This window comes from Squalius cephalus, assembly GCF_949319135.1.
Source record: "Squalius cephalus genome assembly, chromosome: 5".
In the NCBI taxonomy this organism is placed as follows: Eukaryota; Metazoa; Chordata; class Actinopteri; order Cypriniformes; family Leuciscidae; genus Squalius; species Squalius cephalus.
This window is the reverse complement of record NC_137126.1, coordinates 43,048,041-43,072,823: the sequence shown is the minus strand read 5'-3', so window position 1 is coordinate 43,072,823 and position 24,783 is coordinate 43,048,041. Positions and strand designations below refer to the sequence as shown.

The window sequence follows — 24,783 nt, the reverse complement described above, 5'->3', positions numbered from 1 at the left end:
CAACCTGCACAGTTCAACTATTTGGTTAAATGTACCTCATAGTTTAACCTTAACTTAATGTATCCAAATGTTTTTATTTTATTTCCCTTTGCTTATAGCCAAGACTGTAAAGTGTAGTCCTAATTTAAGACTACTTTTGAACTAGTGGTTTGAAACCAACTTTTGTATTAGCACCACTATACAAAACCAGCATTTATGCAATTAGATTGTAGCCTAAAAACATTAGAGATACTGATATAGCGCTTGTGACAACTATGTGACAACTAGCCCCGGTCTCCACTACAGCTTATTAAAGAATCAATTTCCACAAAGTGGTGTGTCCCACTACTATATTTCACTACTATTCCAGCACTACAACCAGCGACGGCCCAGGTTATTCTAACACATAATTTAAGTGATTGCATGTTATTGTTATGCTGTTATGTCAGGTGGCTGGAGAACAAAAGATCATAAACATGATACTCTCTCTCCCATCCTCTCTATCTTTGTAATGTTTTCCATAATTCTAAAGTAGGTTAAGTGTCTTGGGAAAACATTCACGAGCCTCCATAGACACGTAGGCAAAGTCACACACCTGCTGCCTTAAGTCTGTGTACAAGGAAATCCTTCAGTTTCACATTCATAACATTGAGAGCAGCAGAATCCTGGCTCTGGTGAGTATGCCATGATGTCTGAGATGATCATTTAATAATTAATATTTAAATAAATAAATAAAAACTTCCGTAAATGTTTGCAATAAGTTGATCTCTTTGTTATTTCTCAAAATACCACATCTTTTTATTCAGTCTCCATTCTTCCTAATACAAGGTGGATGCATTTGAATTATTAAGGTGTAATGTAAAATATATTAAAATAAGATATACTTTGTGTATGTGAAATTTTAAAGGAGAACTCCGGTCAATTTTAACATTGAGCTCATTTTTTTGTACATTTGGAGTGCTATCAATACAGAGAACAACGACAAAAATCGGTGTTGCCTACACCGAGTTATTCTATTTTTAAAATTTGCACCCTGTTGACTTCAATGGGGCAAGTTTTAAACCTGCTTTTAGCCTCTTAACATCCTTGATGTGTCATTACAAGTGCCCAGCCATGTGAGTGATTCCTTCGGAGTGAACGCGGGTCAATCTGACTGCAGTAGATGTGAAAGATATGAATAAAAATGATATTTATTTAGCCAGCGCTCATACCTGTATTTACATCCTGTTTTCGGTCAAAGTCCATAGTAATCGATTGTCGAGTTCACGCGCATTGGTTTAGTACCTATGATCATGCACGTGAACTCGACAATCGATTACTATGGACTTCGACCGAAAACAGGATGTAAACAGGTATGTGCGCTGGCTGAATAAACATCATTTTTATTCATATCTTTCACATCTACTGCAGTCAGATTCACCCGTGTTCACTCTGAAGGAATCACTCACATGGCTGGGCACTTGTAATGACACATCAAGGATGTTAAGAGGCTAAAAGCAGGTTTAAAACTTGCCCCATTGAAGTCAACAGGGTGCAAATTTTAAAAAGAGGATAACACGGTGTAGGCAACACAGATTTTTGTCGTTGTTCTCTGTATTGACAGCACTCCAAATGTACAAAAAAAATGAGCTCAATGTTAAAATTGAACGGAGTTCTCCTTTAAGATTCAGCTTCAAAGGTATAGGCATCTCTCGATCTCTCGCAGTATAAAAAAAAATACTCTTAGAAAAAAGTTTCAATGAGGTTCTAAATAGATTCTTGACTTTAACACATAGGCTAAAAGTTTTTTTTTTTTAAACTTCATCAAATATGCTTTATATATCTATATCTATATTCTACATCCACCAGGATTTGGAAACTACATGGGTCTATTTGTACATGTGGCGTTGTTTTATTGGCATCCTGTAGAGGGCGCTGCAACTCCGGAAAAGGAAATTGCATTAATGTCTTCAGTCGGTCAGTCGCTCGCGCTGTGTTGGGTTGATACAGTGTAAAAAGGGACCAATGGCAAAAACCTCGCAATAAAATGGGTAAGCGATTACTACATTATGACTGCTAGCTAGGCGTTTATATTACAAAACAGAATTCGTCCCATTGAAATTATAAGACATCTGTTTGTTTCTTTGGATCCCGGCTACTAATAGATTTAAACCGAGTAACGTTATGTCATTGGGCTGTGTGGATCTGTAGATGCGATTATATACCTGAATGTGGTCATGGGTAACGTTAGGCAGTGGCAGCTGTTCGTGTTAACACAGATGAAGTGATAAGGAGGCAGACTTCTAGATCTGTCTTATTCGCCGCCGGTGATTTCCCGGTTGTGATAATCAGCTTTCCCGCAACCGAGACTCGACTTTAAATATGATGATGTTGGAATGACGCGTGTCATTTTGTTTCCTGTTGTGTGAATGACTTGTACTTCAGTGTCACGATGATTCATTCACCCAAGACTTTTCTGTCTGTGTTCGGTTTGAATTTTTATTTTTATTTAAAAAAATTTTAGAGATCGATAATCGGTTTTATAGATATATATAGATATATATTTGCATTTAATCCTCACCGTTTGAGGAGTCTCTAAAGAGTAACACAAAACAACAGGTAGAGTAACTTATTTAATGCATTGCTTGCCTAATTTCTCAACATTTTAACCAATGAAAGGTGTGATCTTAGATCAGACTTTAATCAACAATTAGTAGCATAAATAAAACTGATTATGTTAATTAATAATATTTATAACATTTAGTCTGATTAAAAATGAGTTATTATTGTCAAAAAGTAAAAATAAAACCAATTATAATTCTTTTTAGCATAAAAATAATCATAAAAATAAATCAGCAATTTATTTTCAAGCGTGAATATCTTTACAATTAGACATAGCCTAAAACAAACATGAAAATGAATTTGTGGCCTTTTAGATCAGGCAAAACAATTTCATATAACTCCACAAGTAGCAGCAGTTATTCTGTTTTAAAAGTCTGTTGTAAAGTCTAAAGATCCATTAGCTATTATCATTTTGCCAAAAAAAAAAATTTTAATTGTAAAAAATAATAAAAGCAATATTGGTGGATGTTCTTTAGTGTTTTTCTTTTTCATCAGCAAGGCGAGGAGAAGATGCCTCAACCCAAGGTGAAGCTGGTGGTGACGGGAGATGATTTTGGCTACTGCGAGAGAAGAAATCAAGGAATTGTGGATTGCTTCAGAGCTGGTGCGATCTCCAATGTCTCTCTTCTGGTGAATGCGGTCTCAGCGAAGCACGCGGCAGAGCTGGCCAAAAGGTACAGCAGCTGATTTCTAAACTACTATGAAAATATGATATCCTAGTCTGAGTATTATGACACTCCCGTATGACATGTGAGCCTCTTAAACCTGTTGCCAAAGATAGGATTAGGCCTACTGGTTAAAAAAAACACACGGACATTATGAAACATAAAAACAAAAAAATAATTCAAAATATTATTAAAATCAATAATAGTATCTAAAATAGCACTGCTTCTCACGCACAGGTATCACATCCCCATCGGACTCCATGCAAATCTCTCAGAGGGTCTTCCAGTGTCTCAGGAACTGAAGGGCTCAACAATCCTCAACAAGGATGGGTTCTTCCATGGGAAGATGGGATTCAGGGAAGTTTTGCAGAGTGGTCAGCTCAAGATGTCAGAGGTACACATGAACACGAACCCATAAAGTCCAACCGAAAAGCAAATGGGAGTAAATTTAAACCATAAAGCTGGGCGTCTATGTGACACTGTTTACATCACAGTGAATGGGATTGTTCATGTTATATAGCAGCAGAGGAGGCCTTTGTTGAAGGCCCCCATTGATAAAAACAGTGCGACTGCAATTGCTTTATTATCTCTGTTATAATGTTATCTCATATTTCACACTTAATATTCTATTTATAAACTAATTCTATCTCTATAACCAGAATCTCGACCGAAAACAAAAACAATCAGGCATTGAGAGCAATGAAAATTAGAGAAGAGGGATTAGATATTGGTTGTAATAGGAATTAGTATTAATACAATATGAATATAAATAGACCTTGGCTTTCCGATGACGGAGTGCTCCAAAAGCTCCAGACAAGTTTATCCTTATCCTCATCCAACAATCTCATAATGTCGTGTTGGAATGACAGCAAGTGCGTACACAGTCTTTCTTGCAGGATGGTGGACCGCAGGTGTGACTTTATCAGCCACAGGTGTGAGATATAGCTAAACCCTCTGGTATTGTTCATTTGGGAGTCACACTTGTGTTGTTGGCATTCAAAAGGACGGACCACCTGAAATGTAACTTTTCAGTAAAGTCAGTGTAATATACAGTATTTTTGTTCAATAATACTGGGATATGTCTATTTTGCACTCTTGATATTTGAGAGTTTCACCCCTGTGCACTTTTCTCTACATCGTGAAAATTCTCGGTATTTTCGTTTAATATTTAGGGGTCAAAAATCTGCGAACAACAAAAGTGTGACTATTTTTTTACAGCCATTTAGCTTTTTCGAATCAAGTCCACGATTGTTTTTTGTGGTCACATAGCGACTGGCGCAAATGTCACAGAGTTTCGTACAATTCCGATGAAGTAGCGATTTTTTTAAAATTCCCCCAAAAACAAAACTTTCTGCATAAAATAACCGAACAACACCAGAGGTAGAGTGAAAAGAAATTATGGGAAAACTGATATGATACTTTTAAATATGAAACTAAAACCGTCAGAGACGCACAATTGGATTTGTTTGGAACTATTGTTATTGCCGAAATAGACCAAAATCAGACAATATTCTGTTGGATTATCACATTTGCAGTCGTGCTGATATTCGGGAAAACGGCACTCTTGCCCGTGTGCTATTGTTGAACTATATTCATTAAAGGCCTATTAAAAACAAGAAAAACAAGAATTCCTAAATGGACAATTATTGGTGCATATTGCATTTTGGGGGCTTTTTTTATTTATTGTAGTGGCTTTTTTGGCCCAAGCCCAATAATGTCTGACCCTGGTGTGTGTGTGTGTGCGGCATGATGGCAGGGGTCGGGGCTCTTTTTTGAGGTCAAGCGAAGACCTTCTATGGAGAGGCTCGTGAAACATAGCAAAGGCTGCTACTGTATGGAAGTGTCAAAGGTTGCTCAAAGTAGAGTATTAAAGAACTTCATTATCTTGATCATAAGAGGTGTTCACATTACGTACTAGTTTAAAGCAGCAGGTATGCAAAATATCTACCACTATGTAAATCTTAATTGGTGGAACATTAAAAAAAAAAAAAAAAAAAAAACTAATACAGAAAAAAAAATGTAAAAGGTTATTGCATAATTTTTATCAATTTTTTTTTAAAGTTCACTAATGTTAGTCAAGAGGGTTGCGCCCAAAACGGATGTATTATACTGTTGCATCATTGACCACCTTCTCTCTGACCCTTTTTTTTAATAAAGCTTAGTTTCAATAGATGTTGTTGGGCTGTGGAGGAAGTTTTTCCAGTATGTTTTTTGTTACAAATGAACCTTTTGTTTGCACTTTATTTTACAGTCGCATAAACATACTATGTACTTTTTGTAGTAATGACATTAACTAGGTACTAACACTGAACCTACCCCTAAACCTTAAATGAACCCATGTCGTACTCTGTCAGTACATTGAAAGTGCACATACTCTAAAATGAAGTGCAACCAACCTTTCGTACGAATACGGTATGAAACCATTTGAAAGTTTCAGACTTCAGAGCCAAGCACAGCATTACCATTTAAAACACGTTTGTCTGATTCTTTCATCCCGTGTTGTTTTGTCTGTTTATAAGGTGGAGGTGGAGCTCAGAGCCCAGGTAAATCGTTTTTGTGAACTGGTTGGCCACATGCCCTACCATATGGACGGCCATCAGCATGTGCACGTGCTGCCAGGTAACAGTTTGAACAACCCTTTTCACCTTACATTTACATTTAATCATTTACCAGACGCTTTTATCCAAAGCGACTTACAAATGAGGATAGCAATAGAAGCAATCCACCTAGTTCTTGAAAGTGGTTAAAGACTCAGCAGCTCGGGTTGAGTTAGGCAGGTCATTCCACCAGCAGGAACAGTCCAGGTAAAGGTCTGTGAGAGCGATTGTGTGCCTCTTTGCAGAACGCAAGGTTCGAGAGTGCATATAGGTCTGAAGTAGTGAGTTTAGGTATAGGGGTGCAGAGCCAATGGTTGTTCTATAGGCAAACAAACATCAATGCCTTGAATTTAAATATAACTATTAATACCTTATAATGGCTGCCAATCAGTCTGCCTGTGTGTCACTGTTTTATTTTAACTACATTATACTCTTAAACATAAACATTCTTCATTTTCATCGATGGTTCCATAAAGAACCTTTAGCATCCATGGAACCTAGAAAAATATTCTTTAAATGAATCAAATGTTCTTCACGCTAAGAAAAAAATGATTCTTTCAAGAACTGTTCACTGAAAAGTTCTTTGGGGAACCAATAATGGTTTCTTTAATGGCATCGCTGCAGAAAAAAACCTTTATTTTTATACATGTACCGTTAAAAAGTTTGAAGTTGGTAACGGTTTTTAATGTCACTTATGCTCACCAAGACTGCATTTATTTGATCACAAATACCAAGCTGAATTTTTAGCATCATCACCCCAGTCTCGCATGATCCTTCAGAAATCATTCTAATAAGAAACATTTCTTATTAATATTAATGTTCAAAATAAAAAAAATTGTAAACCGTTTTACTTTTTTTTTCAGGATTCATTGAAAGTAGAAACCTTTTGTAACATTTTAAATGCTTTTACTGTCACTTTTAATCTGTTTAATGTTCCCTTGCGGAACACAAGTATTACATTTCCTTGTTACATTGTCTTCTTTTCATACTGAACTTTTTCCCATTGTTTTCAGAGGTGCGAGAGGTGTTCGCCCAAGTTCTCTCTGATTTTGGGATCACCTACACACGGGTCCCCATAGAACCTCATCTTAAATTCTGCACCTTCCTCCCATCACATCTGCGGGACTTCAACACACAGGTTGAAAAAGATGCCCTTGAATCTATCGAGGTCTTTCATCGCCATGGAATTAGGTTCGTGAGGCATCATTTTAAAGGATCAGCATCTGCTTTCCAAGATGGTTTTTTGTCTTCAATATCCTTGTGTCGTTATCAGTTCATCGCCTTCTTCAAAACACATGAACATTGAATAGTCTATAAATAGTCAATTTTGTCCTTCATATAAGCAGGCACAGTATAAACACAATATGCATGAAATCTAATCAACTAAATACTATTTTTGTACGACTCCTCAGGTGGCCTGACGTATACCTGGGCCTAAGCACCATGGGTAAGAACATGTCTGTGCCCAACCTGAAACGTGCTTTGGGCTTCGCGCTGGAGGCTTCACTGGACGACACTGTGACTTCCCCATTAATACTGACGCAGTCCAATGACGCCGCGACCGACTCCTATCGACCAGTTACAGCAGAGCTTATGGTGCATCCAGGATATCCAAGTCAACCTCACCAGGGTGGATGTGGAGAAGGACCAGATGACTTCTCACAGTCTGCAGACCGACTGCACGAGCTGAATACTCTGAGGGACCCTTTGGTGCTTCACTACTACAGGCAACAGGGGATCCACCTCTGTGCCTTTAAAGACTTTTAAACACTTAAAGCAGAGTATTTGGGGCATTTCAAACTGAATGTATGTCTGCTGTTAGGAGATAAGATCTTGACCCATACCTCATGAATGCTTGGTTTGGGAAAAGGCAGAAAATCAGCATTCAGTTTCATTGTGCTGCTTCCAAAGCCCATACTAAACTATTTGAAACTACTACCTGTTAAAGTACAGCCAAAACAAGAATATTATACCAATTTGTCAACAAAAACCCAAGTTACTATTAGATTGACCTTTTTTAAATTGTATTTTTTTTTAAAGCAGCCATTCACTTTAAGATGGAGGCCAGTTCTTAAAATAGGAAGGTGCCATTTTAATTGGATTTGTTTAGAAAACTTTTGCCTCATTTGAGCTGAAATTTCTCTCAAATATTGCAGAGAGTTGTAAAATCCAATAGCAATCTGTATTAGTGACTGTAACATACTATATGAAAATTTTAACTCTACATAACATGTAGCGACTACTTTATATTGAAAAAAATCAAGGGTATTTTTCAGGTACAATGTTTTTAATGAATGTATTTATGATATTTTTATTAACTTGAATTAAAAGCACAGTACCACTTGCTCTGGATTTCTTTGTGAAACTTGAAAAAAGGCTTTGGAACAAGTATTATGCTTTAGCATCGAAAGTAAAAACCGTATTGTACAAGCACTTTATCTTTTATGTACTACTGATTAACACCAGAACTTTAGACCAGCCAATGGCACCACAGAAATGTATTTGTGCATGTGCAATATGTGTATGTATTTGTACACTAATCATCCATCCTATTGAAACTCATTCAGATCTAGGTCAAAATAGCCTTTATTTGGTGAGTTCAACCTTTTGTCACATATTAGGGTTAACATGTTTATAACCTGTGTATATTAAATTCAGGCCATTAATGGCATTTCAGATGTAAGCTGTAATTGAAGCAACAGTTCGGACTTTAAGTAGTAGTCTTCATAAATATATAGTTTACTAATGCTAATATATTCAGGTTAAACAATCGCTGAACTCTTTTAGAATTTGATTTCATCACACAAATCCGTAATGCTCTTTTAAACTGGGGCATCCCAGAAAAATATTTTGATTGGTCAGGGATTTCCTATTAAAATCAACCAATCTGTAGAAGCAAAAAAAAAAAAAAAAAAAAAAAGTGAATTTAGCCAATGTTTGAGTATAACAGGTTCCCGTGCTTGGTCTTCCTCTTTTATTTCGGTACACAAAAGGGAGTGTTTTTAAAGTCTGCACAAAAATAAGCCTTTAAGAAGAAGAAAATGACACTGTGAAGAGAGCAAGGGACTTATTTGAGGCATACTGCAAGAGATTTCACCCAAATGCATAAGCAAGTATGACTTAAATATCTTGAACGAAAGAAAGCACAAAGAACCTCGTTGATTTTGCATTATAAAGCGTGGCGTCAAAACCAAAGTTAAAGTCAGTCTTAAGTAAATTCTTGACAGATTGAATAATATTCTTTAAAGAGAATGTTCTAGAAAACTCACGGTCAACTACTGCGTTTATTCTGTGTTGGGAGAAAATAAGAATAATATTCTTCAGTAGCGTACATCTCTGTAAATCTAGGGGCCATTTCCCTGTTTAAACCCAAATAATCAATAATATACAAGAATCTATGAGACACGTTAAAAGAGAGATGTTTAAAATGAGTGATCATCATCATGAAAATTACGTTCACTCACACAAAGAGCATTGTTTTCATCCTTCCTTTTTCATTTGTGAAACAAAAGTATTTCATAGCAATATCAGCCTTTGTTTCTGACTCTACAGTGGTTTTGCCGATTCGAGGCTTGGTAAGAGGGCTGAAAGTAGCCTGTTCCTCAGACATACCGTGCAACCCAACAAGTGCAGTGAAAATAAAAGGGTTATATGAAATAATCGCTTGCCCTCGCTGAAACCCTCCATTCCTCCTCAATGTCTCCGTTTTGTTTTGTTCGGTATTGTGGAAATCAAAGAACACACATGTAAGAAGAGGGAACAACATAATAATAATAATAATAATATACATGATAAATTACAATCCATCTGGTTTTAAATGAACTGTCACTTCCAAAAGTAATTTCTGAAAGTTTTGTGTAATAATGCAATGATTCATTTTCTCATTACAAAAGGGTCAAACAGCATTCACAACTGAAACGCCCTGTACAATTTCCAACTTCTTTCTCTTAAGTTATCCTCTAACAAATTTTGATGCTTTCAAACTTCAGAAAGAAAAAAAAAATAAACAACATAGTAAAAAGTTAGTAAGGGCCTCAAGCTAACACCAGAAACTCGGATGTCCTCACGGTGTCCTGCTTCAAGACGGAGGCTGCAGCTGCGCAGTACTTCTCCAGCTCGACTAGAGTGACACGTGGAAAGGAGAGGAGAAGGAGGGAAAGCGGGAGGGAGGGATAGAGGATGGCAATTGGGTGTTGGGAGGAAGGTAGTAGAGCGAGGGGAAGAGGATCAGAGGAGTAGGGGGGGGAGTAGGGGTCTGGGGCTACACACTTGTCTGGTATTGTTAGTCCACTGGCCGCTTTTCGCCGTGTTTCTTTGTAAACTCTTCTGCATTCTTAAAGAATTTTTTACGGTCTTTTGAGTATTCTTCTGCTAGGTCGGCCCTCAGAGGGTGTTCTGGCTGTGGGTCGTTCACCAGGGCAATGAGCGACTGAATTACTGTAAAAGAAGCGGAAAGAATGCTGGTTAGGCAGGAAATAAGAAGCCCATTATTCATAAGAATGTACTATACAAAACTGTAAACCCTAATGCTCAAAATAACTAACTGTTTTGAGTAGGGTAAACTTAAATTAAACAAATTAGTTCAATCAAGGGAACTTTTATAAGTATTTAGAACTACATTTTTCTTTGAGCTCACAAAAAAAAGACATTAAGTAATCTGAATTGCTTCATTGTTTTGAGTTTTATGAACTTGTTTCTTTTAATTTAGACAAACTTAAATTTAACTGAAACTGGGCTGGGATTTCTATTTCCCAGCATGCTTTGCCATGATGATGACACTCGAAAAGGAAAGTAAAATGCTAAAATTAAGTGTTTTATAATGGGTTTTTTTGTAAGTGTTTTATAATGTAAAGTGGGGGGATTTAGTAACGTTTAATGTTGGATTTTTTGGAGGTTACCATTATGGTGATGAATGGAGCATGAGCTTGGTTTGAGAACAGGTATATGTTAAATGTGCTATATTGCTATGCAAATGCTATTACAGAATTGTGTTCAATCGATTGCCGAGTTCACGCGCGTGATCATAGGTATTAAACCTATGCGTGTGAACTCTGCAATCGACTACTTTGGACTTCAACCGAAAAACAGGATGTAAACAAAGGTATTTGCGCTGGCTTAAATAACATCATTTTTATACATTTCTTTCACATCTACTGCAGTCAGACTCACTCGTGTTCACTCAGAAGGAATCACTCACATTTTCTGTGCACTTGTAATGACACATCAAGGATGTTAAGAGGCTAAAAGCAGGTTTAGTACTTGCCCCATTGAAGTCAACAGGGTGCAAATTTTTAAAATAGAATAACTCGGTGTAGGCAACACCGATTTTTGTCGTTGTTCTCTGTATTGACAGCACTCCAAATGTACAAAAAAATGAGCTCAATGTTAAAATTGACCGGAGTTCTCCTTTAATATATACATTCTAATTTTTTACAGTACTAATAAATAATCTCTATAACTTAATCTGAGAGAACTACATAGCCTTCATCTTCATAAAACAAACCAGGATAAATAAAAATAAAAAAGAGATTAATCTATGTAATGTTTGGGTAGTCAATATGAGTTGAAAAAAAAGAAATTAAGGGTGTTGCCTACTATATAAACAGATGTGAATACAAACAACATCACAATGACTTCTATTTGTTCAAGATTTCTACATAATAAAATGACGACAAGACCGAGAGTGTACATGAGAGCTTTAGCAGTCTGACTCATGTGGCGGTTTCAGGAATATTGCAGCGCATCTCACCTTGGTCAGTTTTGGTGGCTGGTTTCCAGTTCTCTGCACTAATAACAGGCAGGCAGACCTGTCCCTTCTCGTCAATGTTGGGGTGGTAGATCTTCGTTTTGAACGTGATCTTCGGTGGTTTGAATGGGTACTCTGCAGGGAAGATGATCTCGATCCTGAACGCCCCTTTGTCATATGGAGGATTGTCCTGTGGGAGAATAAGGTAAATGAGGTGAGCACAGCTCAGTCTATATTGTATATAATCAGTAACAAATGGATGTTGACAACAGGACAGAAGGCTGAATGCATGTAGTATAAGATCAGATATGGCTGATTGCATTATGAAAAGCATGGATATCATCCAGGTCTAAAAGCAGTCCAGCATTTGAAATCTGTTCAACAATGAACATACTGAAACTTAAGCAATGTTTTAGAACAGAGGTGCCCAAGCTTTACACTACAAAGTGCCAAAAATCTAAACTGGTTGAGGGCCGTGGGCCAAAAGTACATGTTGCTTTATATTTTTATTTAAAAAAATTCATTTATAAAAAGATTTGTATATCTTTATAAAATTTTAACTGAGCAAAAATAAGAGATAAATTAGAAAATAAGATATGCTCCCATTTTTCACATATCAAAGGTCATAAAAGGTCAGCCATCTCTGTCCCACAGACCATGGTTTGGGCATCTGTTTTATAGCATAAAGCATTTTACATGCAAATATCTAATGCTGTCTTTTAACATAATTTCTTGACTTGACTTTATGCATAGGCAAATAACATGTAAATACAATTCATGCAAAATATGAACATTTAGTAAACTTACTGGAACAATGAGGCCTTGCCATGTCAATATGTTTGATTCATCAACTTGAATGTTACGGAAGTTTTTCATTCCAGATTTGCGGATTTCTTCAAGCTCCTGATAAAAACAAGGGTTGTAAACAAGGATGTGTTAGATACTACTAGTGGGTTATTACAACTTTTACTTGTGGAGCAGAAATATAGAAAATCTAAGATGGGTGAGTTTACGATAAAATGACCTTTCTTTATAGCACAATCACCACTAATTAAGGCCAAATAAATGAATTAGTAATTACAGTTGAGTTTACAACATTGGCCAACAGCTTATATTATGGTCAAGACACCAAGTGTAACCTGAGTCAGGTCTTGACCTAATGAGTCAGAGAAATTACCCCTTCCTCAGCAGCTTACTGTAAATAACTGACCCGAAGTGAGTGTGCATTAATACAACAACAAACCACACCTTAAATGTTTGAGGTACCATGTAGCATTATATCTGAAAACTATTGCTCTAACATATGCTTTCGAAGATGTCTATTCACTTCCACATAGGGGTTTTAACTAATTATTACATTTAAAATCTATTAATCTGTCAATTATTCCTCTGACTAATCGGATTAAAAAAAGGCATTTTTTTCTGTGTGTGAATATATATGTATATATACACACACACAAAATACACATATACTTCTTATATTACAAACGTAATTCTTCCACATCCTGTCCAATGTTGTTTGAAGTCCATAATATAAAGCAGTCTCATGTTTTAGAAAACTTGGTTCAAGCAGTTTTCCCCACAGCAGCTCAGCTTGTGTCCACGGCTATATTTCAGTTGTGTTTTGTCTATAGAAATGTTATTCACTCCTGTAAAGTGACTTGACTTGCTGTGTTCTGTTCACAACACTCAGAAGTGATTAATAGATTTCAAATTCGTTATTGATAATTTTCATTATCAATTGGTTGTAGTCTCACAAGTCCATACAGTATTGAACAAAACAACAATTACATGCTGAAAAACAGGTACTATAGAAAGAGTGTGTTTTTACTGCCCTGTGAAGATTACCCATTTCCTACCATTACCACTGAGAGCTGACTGACATTTACAAACTATCTCATCTAATAAGGAAGTAAACTCGCTGAGATGATCATTGTGACAAAAAAAAAAGTCTGCTAGCTGTACATACACACCCTAAAACCTCAAATATACGACAATTCAGACAGTTTGACCTCGAAAAAAAATTGGACAGAAACATCTAGAAGGTTAAAAACAGGTTTTTCACGTGTTGGGAATGAAGTGATTTAGACAAGACGGAAGTTCATAAAGCGAAAGCTTTGTGTTAAGTCGGTTACAGTTTCGTTTTAAATGAAGGGCGTTACTGCAGCTTACCACCTGAAACACACTAAAACGTCTTATTTAAGTAGTAGTCTAATTATTTGTGCTATTTTAAGCTTTAAACGGAAAAAGAGCGTCGATTTCAGCTTAAATTGGTCAGATGTTGCTGGTTAGGTCCCTTTGAGTCATCTCTATCTCTCATCTGCAGTGGGTTTAAAACATTAAGATTCGGTTAAAATGATACATTAGTTCTTATAACAGCCGCTTAATTTAAAGTTATTGTATTCAGATTTGTTTCAATCAACCAAATCCATTCTAACGGAACTCGTCGCATTAGAATCCTATACATTATATTGCAGTCATTTACTTGCAGTCAATAAACGAAAGGACTTGTTAAGACACTGAATCCTACTCTAACGGCACTTCGACCCATTGTCTGTCCAAAGTCGACCCCAAAACCCTGTTCTATAGTCCCGCGGCCTCCACCGGCGCTTTTCCTCCTTCATGTTTGGAAACGCGAAGCGAGCCGAGTCATCGAGTGAGAGAACCGCTTGTACCAACGTCGATCAAGCCCCAACGAGCCAGCGAAACGCATTTTCGGCGAGTTAAACTTCATGTTTAAACCCCTATCGCGTCGTCGTATGTGGTTACTCTTTATATGCGATGTAAAAAGTATGAGGTTGAGACGTCTACCTTGTGTAGTCTCCTGCTCGCCGCCATCTTGAATCTTTCAACTACTACCAGAATGCACCGCGCGGCGCAACGATGGTATCATGAGCTCGTGCGCGTTTTTAAAACTTCGGTTGATCTGGAATCAGATTTAATAGTCGCGTACAACCGACACAACAGGCGAGACAAGAGCGTGAATACTGATCTCAGGTCAGCACCCGTGGGTACTTTCCATTACAAAACGAAACAAAAATGTAATTTATTACACTGTGGATAGAATTGTTTCTCCCGTGGTGAATCAAGCTCTATTTTAGTCAGCCTTTATTATTTACTTATCTCGAAAATTTATTGAACTGAATTACTGAATAGTGAACTTTCAGGATGTAGGTGTGCCGAGAAACCATAGCGAGAAACACAAAATTCAAAGAACGTCCTTGACAAGGAAGCGTCTTTTCCGTATTTCTAGTTTAGTACTAGTTAGTGACCACATGATGTCACTACAGAGTAAGCAATAATGCACAGTGGTTATTTGATGCCGAGTGTTTGAATTTGGGACATCACTCAAACGACAACCCAGGTGGTTTTAAGCTATCTAAAGTCAACCAACAGTCTGACTAGGCTGGGAGACCAGTAAAGACCAGCAAGCTACTTTAGGCTGGTTGCATCTATTGTTCAGGGAGTGAATTTCAAGGGGAGGACGGATTTTCCAGTTCAAAATGCAGATTTCCATCGTTTATCCACGTAATAGCATCCAAACGCGTTGCAAATATCATACATAGTGGGACTTTATGCATCTACACTCTTAGAAGAAAAGGTTATATATAAAAACGTAAAGGTTTCTGTCAGGCGCTTCATATAGCCTAGCTACAAGTTTTTAGGGGTTTTCTATCATGTGATCATTTTAGGGATCTAGTTTTAATTAAAACATTTTATTTTAATTCATTTCTTATTTTAATAAAATTTTATAAGTTAAACAGCTTGTAAACATACTTTATCTCTAAAAAAAACTAAAAAAACAACGTTACACATTAAATGCATTAGAACCTTTTTGGCATAAAAGGGTTCCATAATATTGAGTGAAGAACCCTAGGGTTCTATATTGAACCCCATCAAAACTTTTTTGTGATATGCTTTAAAAAAGAAAATATTATGTCCCCAACCAGGGTCCGGCAGTGAATCTCAGCCATTTCCACCACTGGTTATTCGACATTACGTATTATAAAGTTAATATGTTTGTAATGTACTAAACTGCAATGGCATCATTACAAATAATTAATTAAAATTATATTTGAATATGTTTTAATAGAATGAAATTAAAGTATATTTTAGTTTACCATAAATGCTTGTCAATACATTCAACAGTGCACTTTAATCGACTACAATATAGGTAATTATGAAATTACATACAATGATGGACTTAAGTTCTACTTCAAAAAAGCACTCTTACATTAAACTATTTGCATTTAATATAAATGTAAACAGTACATTTTAATTTCATTTAAATTAACATGCAATTATTAACCAAAAACATTTAAAGCTTTAAAAAAAAAAAAATTCTAAAGCGTACTTATTTTTCACTGAAACCCTAAACCAGCCTAAGATCGTTTGTTGGTCTCCCAACCTGGAATGCGTTTCTCAAAAGCATCGCGAGCTAAGACTCTACTTACGCTTACAATGCTTTTGAGATACGCACTGCAAGACTGTTCACTGGTTTCAGAAGGATTTTATAGGGTTCGGTTTTGTGGAATATTCTTTGAATGCAAGGCAATATGAAATATATTACATTTTAATCATACATTTCTTATAATGTCTATGTCCAAATACAGTTTGAACAGGGTGTACATCAAAAGTTAAGTGCTGGATTAATTGAGTGGGTTGTTTGTGTGCATGTGAATTTGTTTTTTTTTTGTCAGTTTGCTTATTTGTTGATTATCTTTTCTTGTCATAGGAGCCCAAACTACACCACCAACATGCTTCCCAGACCAAGGAGCGATAAAAAAGTGAGATTGCACTCTTCCATAGTTTCCTGGAAACCACATGACTGAGACAACTTGTTTAGACTTGCTTCCCCTTCAGCAATTTCAGGTAATGTTGCTGATGGGAAACATTAACTATCTTGTTTCTGCTTTTGCTATGTTTAGCATTCAAAAACATCAGGAGTTTTGCTTAATACATTCATTTTGGATTAATAGGTAAAACCGATGCTTAATATTCCAAGTTGAGTCACTTAAATGACTTAGATTACAGGGCATGAAGAATGTTAACACAGGTATGAAAATGCTAAGAAAACACCTGCCTGCCAGAATATACAATGAAAGCATATGATCTGACCTAGATTTCAAAAACAATAGGTTTATTTTCACTGCATTGCAGCAGTTATGTCTTGCTTTATGCAGTTTTAGACTTGCAAATATAGTCAATTATTGCAATTATTGCTCCAACAGCTTAAAATCTTCAAGATGAGCTCACCAATGTAGCAAAGTATAAATCAGAGACCTTTTAAGATTATTGCATCCACAAGGAAAGCCCCAACAGAATCTAAACTGTTTTACTGTTAATTGACATCTTAATAATACCTAATAATATTATTTCCAAAGTCTCTTATTGTGGTTTGAGCAGGAATATAATGTTTGGCTGTTTCCAGCAATATATATATATATAGTTATGTTGTGCATATATACAGTAGTGGCCAAAAGTAATGTCTTGCCTATAGGAAAATTGTCATCTTCAACCTTTATTTAAATATTATTTAAAAAAATGTTAAAGATTTCATAAACATATTGCAGAGTTTTGCTTATAGTCAATTGTTTTATTCGTGATAACGCAATTGAAATAATCCAAGTTGTACGGACATAATTGCCAGACTGTCAAACAAAGAAATTATGAACACAAATGCAAAAACAAGAGAGAACTATGTCTATGTTGTAGACAATATGCTTTTTCCTGTGAGCTTTCAGCATTTTTCTTTTTTGCATAGTAAAAAAAAAATGTTTTGCCAAATAAGTTTGTTAGATACCTTAATACCTTAACCAAGTTTGTTTAGTTTTTTCCTTCACAATTAAAATATATAAAATATTTTCCTCATGACTGTTGGCCACTACTCTCACTGTTGGCCACTACTCTCACTGTTGGCCACTACTCTATGTGTATGTGACCAAGGCTTTCTCAGTAAGAGCAATATAGGGTTTTTCTTCTGAACCCTTGTGGTTTGTTTTGTTGGCTTGATTGCAGTTGGATTACTGGAAAATTTGTTTTGACTCCAACATTATACCACATCCAAACACAACTTTATGTTGAATTCTCAACTGAGAAACCACTGAGGGACTTTCCTCTTAGTGAACATACTTTTGTTGTGTCATATCCTACGTATAGCTGGATGAGTGCCCAAGACCATGCGTGGGAGAAGCCATGTGGCTTGCCTTACTGCGTGCATAATATTTATAGGCCATATTTATTTATTAGGCTATTTATGCAATGTAGACCTATATGGAAATGCACATTTGTCCATTTTTGGGTACTGTATTCAGAATCTTGGGCAATGCTTTCAGGAAGACCTTTTACCTGCTCTGAGATGAGGCTCAGATTACATGGGTTTCGTTTGTTTGCTGATAAGCAAAAATAAAATAAAAAAAACTCTTTTGGAAAGAGTGAAACTTGTCTACCTTTTCCAGGTAGAATAACAGAAATTAAGGTGCTTGCCATAACATCTGTGGCTCTCAGTCATGAAATTCAAGAAGAATGGATTTCTATGTAAATAGTTTGTACTTAAAACCTTTGTGCCTCCCCAGTCTAGGGGCCACGTAAGCAGTAACAAGAAAGTTTGTGACAACTGAGCAATTGGCTATTGGCTTGTTGGCCAAGCTGCTTCTCAGGCGATTTTGAATTTGTTACTATTGTGAAGCTGCTGTGAAACAATCTATATTGTAGCTCAAAAATAATTTCTTTCTTTCTCAAAGCTGAGTTTTGATTTTCTATGTGATCAATTTATGTAAAAGTGTTTTCACACATGATCATTGGGTGTAGGTCATCTGTGGCATGTAGATAATTGTGTTTAGAGTTTTGCAAAAAGTTTGTTTTTCAATTTCAAACTGAGTGTAAAGTGTATAGGTGCTTGCAGTTTTGCAGACTTGGTCTGAAGATTCAGTACATGAGTGAATGGTTTCACCGAGTGGGCCTCAAGTTCCACTTTTAGTGTGTAAGCGATTTGAAAAACTGTAAGAACCATGCAACAAAATTTGTTCTGCTTGTGTTGAATGGTTTTTGCAGAATGCTCTTGAACAGAATAAAAGCAAAGGTTCCCACTCTTGGCTTGTTTACAATTAGATACAATTGCAAAATAACAGCTTCAGGGCAAGACTTCAGCTTCATGAGCTGTTGGTGCAAATATTGAAAAAAATATGATGCAAAAACGAAGTGATTGTTGTCCTATGAAGTATACAAAGTATGATTGTAAAGAAACATGAGGAAAATTTGATGACACTTTACTGTACTACCACTGCAGTATTTTTATATAGGGTGTGTAGAATAAAATCTGTAAACTTTGGTATATGTTTAAACTTCATTGCAAGTTTTTTTTTTCTTTCTAACCTGAAAATGACAGGTTATTGGCATGCATAGACTGTTACTGTGACTGTTGGAAAGCTACAGGAAATCATAACCGGGAAATTGAACGTTATGTATTCATAAAAACGAAACTAAGTTGTGCATAAATGGTTGGAGGGCTGTGCTTTTGAAAGTTAAGCTTTAATTTAGCAGTTCAGCTCAGGACAAGTCCGGATTTATTGTGGGGGCACATTTCCCTTTAGTGTCTTGACAATAGAGATGCTCTTGGCGTTGTTGCTTCACGGAAAATCACACACCCTCGGATCCTTGCCAAGCTCTCTCATGTCAAAAGGCATTCAAACTATTCATTATTAATATAATGACATGTCATGATCACTTTAAATGCCTCTTTGTTGTACAGACGGGTTTCGAAAGATCTAGATTATGTGCATTATTATTCTGTCTCCACTAAAGACATTTCCCAGAAAATTCATTTCACCCATCAGTTTCTATCCGGGTTTGAAATATAGGATTTTTTATAGCATGCTGAACTGAAATATAGTGGGGTCCAAAAGTCTGAGGCTATTGAAAAGTTGGGAGTGAAATAATTATGAAAAAGATATTTAATACATTTATTAGTGAATAATATTAATATACACATACTAAAACATTCTGAAAATATTACAATTCATTTTCCAAATGCTGAAAATGTAACTTTTAATAAAAAGGTATTAAATTAGAAATAAATGCAACTGAAATATTTTCACTGGTGGTCTCAGACTTTTGGAACACATTCCCCAAGTTTAAAGTAACTAAATCAGATCATTCATTATGAATAGGTTCTGTAGAGAAAACGAAAGCTATGAGCACTTAACCTTAATGCAATCCTGATAACAAACCAACAACGAAATATCTCACTGAGAGTTCAATTAAGTAAGATTTGTGTGTGTGTGTGTGAAGAATTAATGATCAGGTCATGCACCCCTGCAGAGAACTCTACTGGAATTGAGGGGGGGAATACAGCCAATAAATGTGGGAATGGTGAAGCCAAATAAAACGGCTGGATTTACGAGTAGGGGTGGAGCAGGTGCGGTAAGTCTTTGTGTGAAAGTGAAAGTGAGTTCATTTTTTGTGTATAAATACATGCACCTGATACCTGCATGTCACACCTGTGCACAATTGTCTGATACTCTTGCAGAGATCAAACACAAAGACAAAAATGCAGACTTCAACAGTAACTCTCCTGGTCATCACTGCAGTCCTCTGGGGCAACATAGAAGGTAAGACTGGAACTGAAACATTGAAACACTTAATCTCATGGCACACACACTTGCAGCTTCTCAGAAGCATCCTGCAGAATTTCAAATCGAAATTGGGGACTGTCTGCAGATCAAGATTTACAGGCATTGATAAATAAAGGAATTCTTGGCTTTTTCTGCACTGACTTGTTCTTCTCAAAGATTCAGTTATAGTAACTGTGGGAGCAAGTTCCTGTAAGTCCAGGAACAGACCCAGTTTTGTTCTTGCATGGTGTCAAGTACACATTAAAACAGGGGGGATTTCCAGTGACAAGCATTACTAATGGCAACCTTTCATCCTCAGCATATTCAGACACAGCTGTGGACTGCTGTCTGACCACCAAGGACACTCGTATCCCAATAAAAATTGTTGAATCCTACTTTCATCAATCCACAGACAGTGGATGTCCCATTGAAGCTACTATGTAAGTATCAGTTGATCCCCAATTGGCTTCATTGATACACTAGACTCGTATTAATGCATGTTTCCCATATGTTCCCATAGATTCATCACAAAAAAGGGCAAGAAACTGTGCGCTCCATCAGAGAAAAACGGCTGGATTACCAAAATCATCTCACACCTGGACAAGAAGAAAACTCCTCAGTAGGAGCACATGGTACTAACAACTCCCACTGCATGACCCTTTTCAAGCTTTAGTTCTGCTCTCTTAGTTCTGTGATATTTCACAGATCTCTGCAGTGGAATCAGACATTTAGCAGAAGTTGTGCAGTTTTTCTTCTTTAAAAGCTTTTCTTAATCTGGTTTCGTTTTCCTGCTTTACAGACAGGAGGTGAACATGATGGCCCTGTAGCTGCACTACACTGAATTCACAGGAAGTGGCTTCACTAAATCACCAACTGCGACAGGGATTTTTTAACAGATATTTACAAAGTATTTTGAACTTTGTAAATGATTCAATGCTGATATGCTATTTGCGCAATGTAGTATGTTGTTTATGTTTTACTGTACTGTCCTTCTGTAGCGATTGTGAGTCTCATATATATATATATATATAAAAATTTGTGTGACTGAACATTTTTGCTAAGAATGTTTTCAAATAAATTAATTTTGTTAAATCTCCTGTCCACTGCAATGATTTCATCTGGAGTGTCGTTTTCCCTTCATTTATCCTTCTGGACCAGATGCAGTAATATGCCTTTTCAAGACTTTCTTGAAAGAAGCATTTTATGCTTTCAAAGGCTTCATTTATTGAATCAAAATCATAGTAAAAGCAGTAATATTGGGAAATATTATTACAATTTCAAATAATATATATTAAAATGTAATTTATTTCAATGATGCAAAGATGAATTTTCAGCATCATTACTCCAGTCTTCAGTGTCACATGATCCTTCAGAAATAATTCTAATATGCTGATTTGCTTCAAAAAAAAATTCTTTATTATTATCAATGTTGTTTTTTGTGTGAAAACCGTGATAAATTTGTTTCAAGATTCTTTGAACAGAACAGCATTTATTTGAAAAAGAAATCTTTTGTAACATCACTTTTGATTAATTTATTCTTGCTGAATAAAAGTATAAATTTCTTTCCAAAAAAAACCTTCCTGACCCCAAACTTTTAAATGGCACTGTTTGAAATGGCAGAAACTCTCATTATAAACTTGTTTGATGTCAGATGTAAATGTTCGTTACAAACACAATGATATCAGACGTTCATGCACAATACTGTTACTTTCCACTTTTTTGTTGTATTTTGTCAAATGCTTGAAAGAGCGATGAAGATCCTTGATAATCGGCATATATATATAAATAGAGGGTGTGATGTCTGAAATTTTGTGAATCCCCTGTTTTATTCAAATGCACAATGGCAATGCTGAATAGAAAGGCATTTTTTATAAAACTGTTAGATTTTATCTACATTTTTATTCCCACTCATTTAAGAATTGAATCTGATAACCACCTGTTTACAACCCTAAATGTTCAGCCATTAAGCCAATCTATCAGTACATACTGTAAACAGTACATAAAGTTGTGCTTTGACATTCAAACTTTTACAATAAATCCAACAGAATTCACTATGTAGTTTCCCACACACACACAAGCGTGCGCGCACACACACACACGTGTTGTGTTTTCATGTTTAATGGGGAATTTCCATTAGACATAATGATTTTTATACTGTACAAACTGTATATTCTATCCCCTAAATCTAAACCTACCCATCATAGAAAACTTTCTGCACTTTTAAAATGTCACAAAACATCACTTATTATGATTTATAAGCTGTTTTCCTCATAGGGACCAAAAATCTTTATGGAATCTTTATGGAAGATTTTAACATAGGGTTTACCTGAAACACACACACACCAATAATAATTAACTGTGTTACAGTAAGTAAACATTAACAGATATTTTTTCCTTTTTTTCAACCCTCTGGAATTCCCGGCTCTGCTTTGCCAAGGACAGATGCAGTATCTACACATGAAGACGAGCAAATTGTTCAGTTTGGCAGGTTTAGCTGAACTAATTCTTCCTTCATTTTGAAACATTTGCCAGACTATTGGCCTTTGAGTGAGCAAGTATGTGAGAGTCTGTGAAAGTTTTTATGTGGGCATAAATGAAAAACAGAAAAGAGAGAGTGAACAGATACAGAGAATGTGGTCATTGTGCTGTAACTCTCGTTTAAAAAAAACAAAAAACCTTTTGTCCAGGTCACAACCTCTGGTTCAGCCTTTCCTGCTTTGACTTTTGTTTTTTTTGACAGGATCTGGGAGGGACTATATGTCATTGTGAAACTTAAGATTGTATAAAACGGGAGTGATGGAGTGATGAGAGGAGAGTTTCAGGATCTTCCAGCCACTTGAGAAGGACCGACTCAACGCTTGCTCCTGCATCTTCTGCTCCCGTTGCCATGGCTTCATCCATCATTCCTGCGCTGAGTGTGAGTCTCTGTGCACTGGCGTTCGTTCTCTACTGCAGTCCGGCAGGTAATCGCTCATGTTTTCTTCCTTCATCCATTGCATGTGCTTATTTCATTCATTTCTTCTGATCTTTCACGTATGATAGCAGATGTGTCACACAACTAAGTATTCACAGAAAACAAAGAAATGTAATGGCGAAAACAACGTGTTGTTTTTCTTACACACATGTTTTCGAGAAGTCTTTAGAGGCAGACACAGGTGGTGCTTCCCATCTCTTATCTCTAATATTTCTGTTTCCCTTTTATCTTGATCTTTCTCAGATGCTCAGGCAGACTTAGCATTGGACTGTTGCCTGATGGTTAGCTATAAAACCATTCCTAGACATGTCCTCCTCACTTACCGGAAGCAGTTCAAAGGTGACGGATGCCCCCGTGATGCTGTTGTGTAAGTATATTCATCAAATACTGGAGAATATTGGATGCTTATTCAAAATCCGGGGTTATGTGTGGGAGCCTGGGAAACTTCTGATCACATTTCTAAGCAAAGCAGATGTGAAAGTGTGTATGAAGCATGCTCTAATTGTCTGTTCTAGTCAAATAATGCACTTAAATCAATTATCTTTCAGGTTCATGACCAGGAAAGGTCGGAGCCTTTGCGCCCCGACTGCCGCTGAAGAGCAGTGGGTTAAAGAGCATATCAAGTTTCTGGACACTAGGCTCAAGAAGTGCAAAGAAATCAAATTCAGTGTATGTAATTTACCTCAGATTTATTTGTGATAGTTTTATTTCCTCAAATGTCTATCAGATGTCATAAAACCGGTTGCATAACAGGCATGTCATTGTTATTGCACAAGTCCTGCAGCGGGTCACTTTCTCTTCTCTGGTTTTCCTCTGACTCATGACATTGTTTATATGTAGTAAGATCTCGATTTGGATGTTAAAATCTTACTCATCCAAAACCACAAACTATTCAACTATGAAACCACAAGCCAAAACATCCTCCTACGGCAGATTTACTGAGCTTTAAACAGACCACCAACAATGTGGACTCAGACTTGGACTCGGTCAAGGATTTTACATGAAGCATGTGCAGCAGATCTCTATTTCTAATAATGCAATTAGAATTAGTAGTAGTAGTAGTAGGAATGCTACAGTAAACATTAGAACTATTAAATTTGACGCTGACAGTCAAGTGAAAGTCTACAATCTCTTTATAAGCTTTAACTAATGGTTTGCTTTGTGTGCTTTTATTTCAGGAGAAACGCTGTCATGCCCTGAAGAATTTGACTGTTTGAGTGAACACACACACACACACACACACACAAACACAATGGCAGCTAACATCTTTCTGTTTTATAAAAAAGTAAAAAAAAATATCTATTTCTTCCTCATTCAGGATTGCCTATGATAACATCAGGCCAAGTTGTGTGATCGTATTATTATCAAATGCATTTTTTTCTGTTTGTTTGCTGTATTTTGATATAATCATCTTGTTGGATTTAATAAATTAGTTGACTAACGCACTTGTTGGTGGGACTGTTTTCTTTATGTGACGTCTGACTTTATAGACATGATAAATGCATATAGTGCTGGGTAGTAACTAGTGCTGTCAAATCGATTCATCTAACGTAAAAGTTTGTTTAATGTATGTAACACACACACACACACACACACACACACACACACA

The 24,783-nt window shown here is 36.3% G+C and overlaps 4 protein-coding genes across 4 annotated transcripts; 3 read left to right on the top strand and 1 right to left on the bottom strand.

Annotated features, from left to right (window-relative positions):
• Window positions 1-1,903: 1,903 nt before the first annotated feature.
• On the top strand, window positions 1,904-8,781 carry ydjc (YdjC chitooligosaccharide deacetylase homolog). The gene is made up of 6 exons (XM_079871029.1): window positions 1,904-2,009; window positions 3,076-3,254; window positions 3,483-3,639; window positions 5,765-5,864; window positions 6,856-7,033; window positions 7,255-8,781. Exons 2-6 carry the CDS (start codon window positions 3,091-3,093, stop codon window positions 7,607-7,609), a joined length of 954 nt encoding a protein of 317 aa, XP_079727155.1. The 5' UTR covers window positions 1,904-2,009; window positions 3,076-3,090; the 3' UTR covers window positions 7,610-8,781.
• Window positions 8,782-9,478: 697 nt separating this feature from the next.
• ube2l3b (ubiquitin-conjugating enzyme E2L 3b) lies at window positions 9,479-14,482 on the bottom strand. The gene is made up of 4 exons (XM_079871030.1): window positions 14,400-14,482; window positions 12,396-12,491; window positions 11,592-11,778; window positions 9,479-10,279 (listed from the first exon to the last, which is right to left on the bottom strand). The coding sequence occupies exons 1-4, from the start codon at window positions 14,424-14,426 to the stop codon at window positions 10,125-10,127; spliced, it is 465 nt and encodes a 154-aa protein (XP_079727156.1). The 5' UTR covers window positions 14,427-14,482; the 3' UTR covers window positions 9,479-10,124.
• Window positions 14,422-21,289, top strand: ccl19a.2 (chemokine (C-C motif) ligand 19a, tandem duplicate 2). Its single transcript, XM_079871031.1, has 7 exons — window positions 14,422-14,585; window positions 16,324-16,460; window positions 19,908-20,009; window positions 20,116-20,197; window positions 20,520-20,640; window positions 20,721-20,832; window positions 21,000-21,289. Exons 2-6 carry the CDS (start codon window positions 16,413-16,415, stop codon window positions 20,821-20,823), a joined length of 456 nt encoding a protein of 151 aa, XP_079727157.1. The 5' UTR covers window positions 14,422-14,585; window positions 16,324-16,412; the 3' UTR covers window positions 20,824-20,832; window positions 21,000-21,289.
• A 596-nt stretch (window positions 21,290-21,885) lies between these two features.
• On the top strand, window positions 21,886-24,619 carry ccl19a.1 (chemokine (C-C motif) ligand 19a, tandem duplicate 1). Its single transcript, XM_079871032.1, has 4 exons — window positions 21,886-23,163; window positions 23,418-23,541; window positions 23,723-23,843; window positions 24,353-24,619. The coding sequence occupies exons 1-4, from the start codon at window positions 23,088-23,090 to the stop codon at window positions 24,389-24,391; spliced, it is 360 nt and encodes a 119-aa protein (XP_079727158.1). The 5' UTR covers window positions 21,886-23,087; the 3' UTR covers window positions 24,392-24,619.
• Window positions 24,620-24,783: the final 164 nt, after the last annotated feature.

What these genes read in the sequence shown, in the direction of transcription:
- ube2l3b (XM_079871030.1), bottom strand. Translation starts at nt 14,426, where the DNA reads ATGGCGGCGAGCAGGAGACTACACAAG. An exon ending in CGAGCAGGAGACTACACAAG is followed by an intron (nt 12,492 to 14,399) that starts GTAGACGTCTCA and finishes TGTTTTTATCAG; the next exon opens with GAGCTTGAAGAAATCCGCAA. An exon ending in AGCCACCAAAACTGACCAAG is followed by an intron (nt 10,280 to 11,591) that starts GTGAGATGCGCT and finishes CTTCTTTTACAG; the next exon opens with TAATTCAGTCGCTCATTGCC.
- ccl19a.1 (XM_079871032.1), top strand. Translation starts at nt 23,088, where the DNA reads ATGGCTTCATCCATCATTCCTGCGCTGAGTGTGAGTCTCTGTGCACTG. An exon ending in TCTCTACTGCAGTCCGGCAG is followed by an intron (nt 23,164 to 23,417) that starts GTAATCGCTCAT and finishes GATCTTTCTCAG; the next exon opens with ATGCTCAGGCAGACTTAGCA. An exon ending in GCAAAGAAATCAAATTCAGT is followed by an intron (nt 23,844 to 24,352) that starts GTATGTAATTTA and finishes CTTTTATTTCAG; the next exon opens with GAGAAACGCTGTCATGCCCT.
- ydjc (XM_079871029.1), top strand. Translation starts at nt 3,091, where the DNA reads ATGCCTCAACCCAAGGTGAAGCTGGTGGTGACGGGAGATGATTTTGGC. An exon ending in GTCAGCTCAAGATGTCAGAG is followed by an intron (nt 3,640 to 5,764) that starts GTACACATGAAC and finishes TCTGTTTATAAG; the next exon opens with GTGGAGGTGGAGCTCAGAGC. An exon ending in TTTCATCGCCATGGAATTAG is followed by an intron (nt 7,034 to 7,254) that starts GTTCGTGAGGCA and finishes ACGACTCCTCAG; the next exon opens with GTGGCCTGACGTATACCTGG.
- ccl19a.2 (XM_079871031.1), top strand. Translation starts at nt 16,413, where the DNA reads ATGACTGAGACAACTTGTTTAGACTTGCTTCCCCTTCAGCAATTTCAG. An exon ending in TTCCCCTTCAGCAATTTCAG is followed by an intron (nt 16,461 to 19,907) that starts GTAATGTTGCTG and finishes GCACCCCTGCAG; the next exon opens with AGAACTCTACTGGAATTGAG. An exon ending in GTAGGGGTGGAGCAGGTGCG is followed by an intron (nt 20,010 to 20,115) that starts GTAAGTCTTTGT and finishes ATACTCTTGCAG; the next exon opens with AGATCAAACACAAAGACAAA.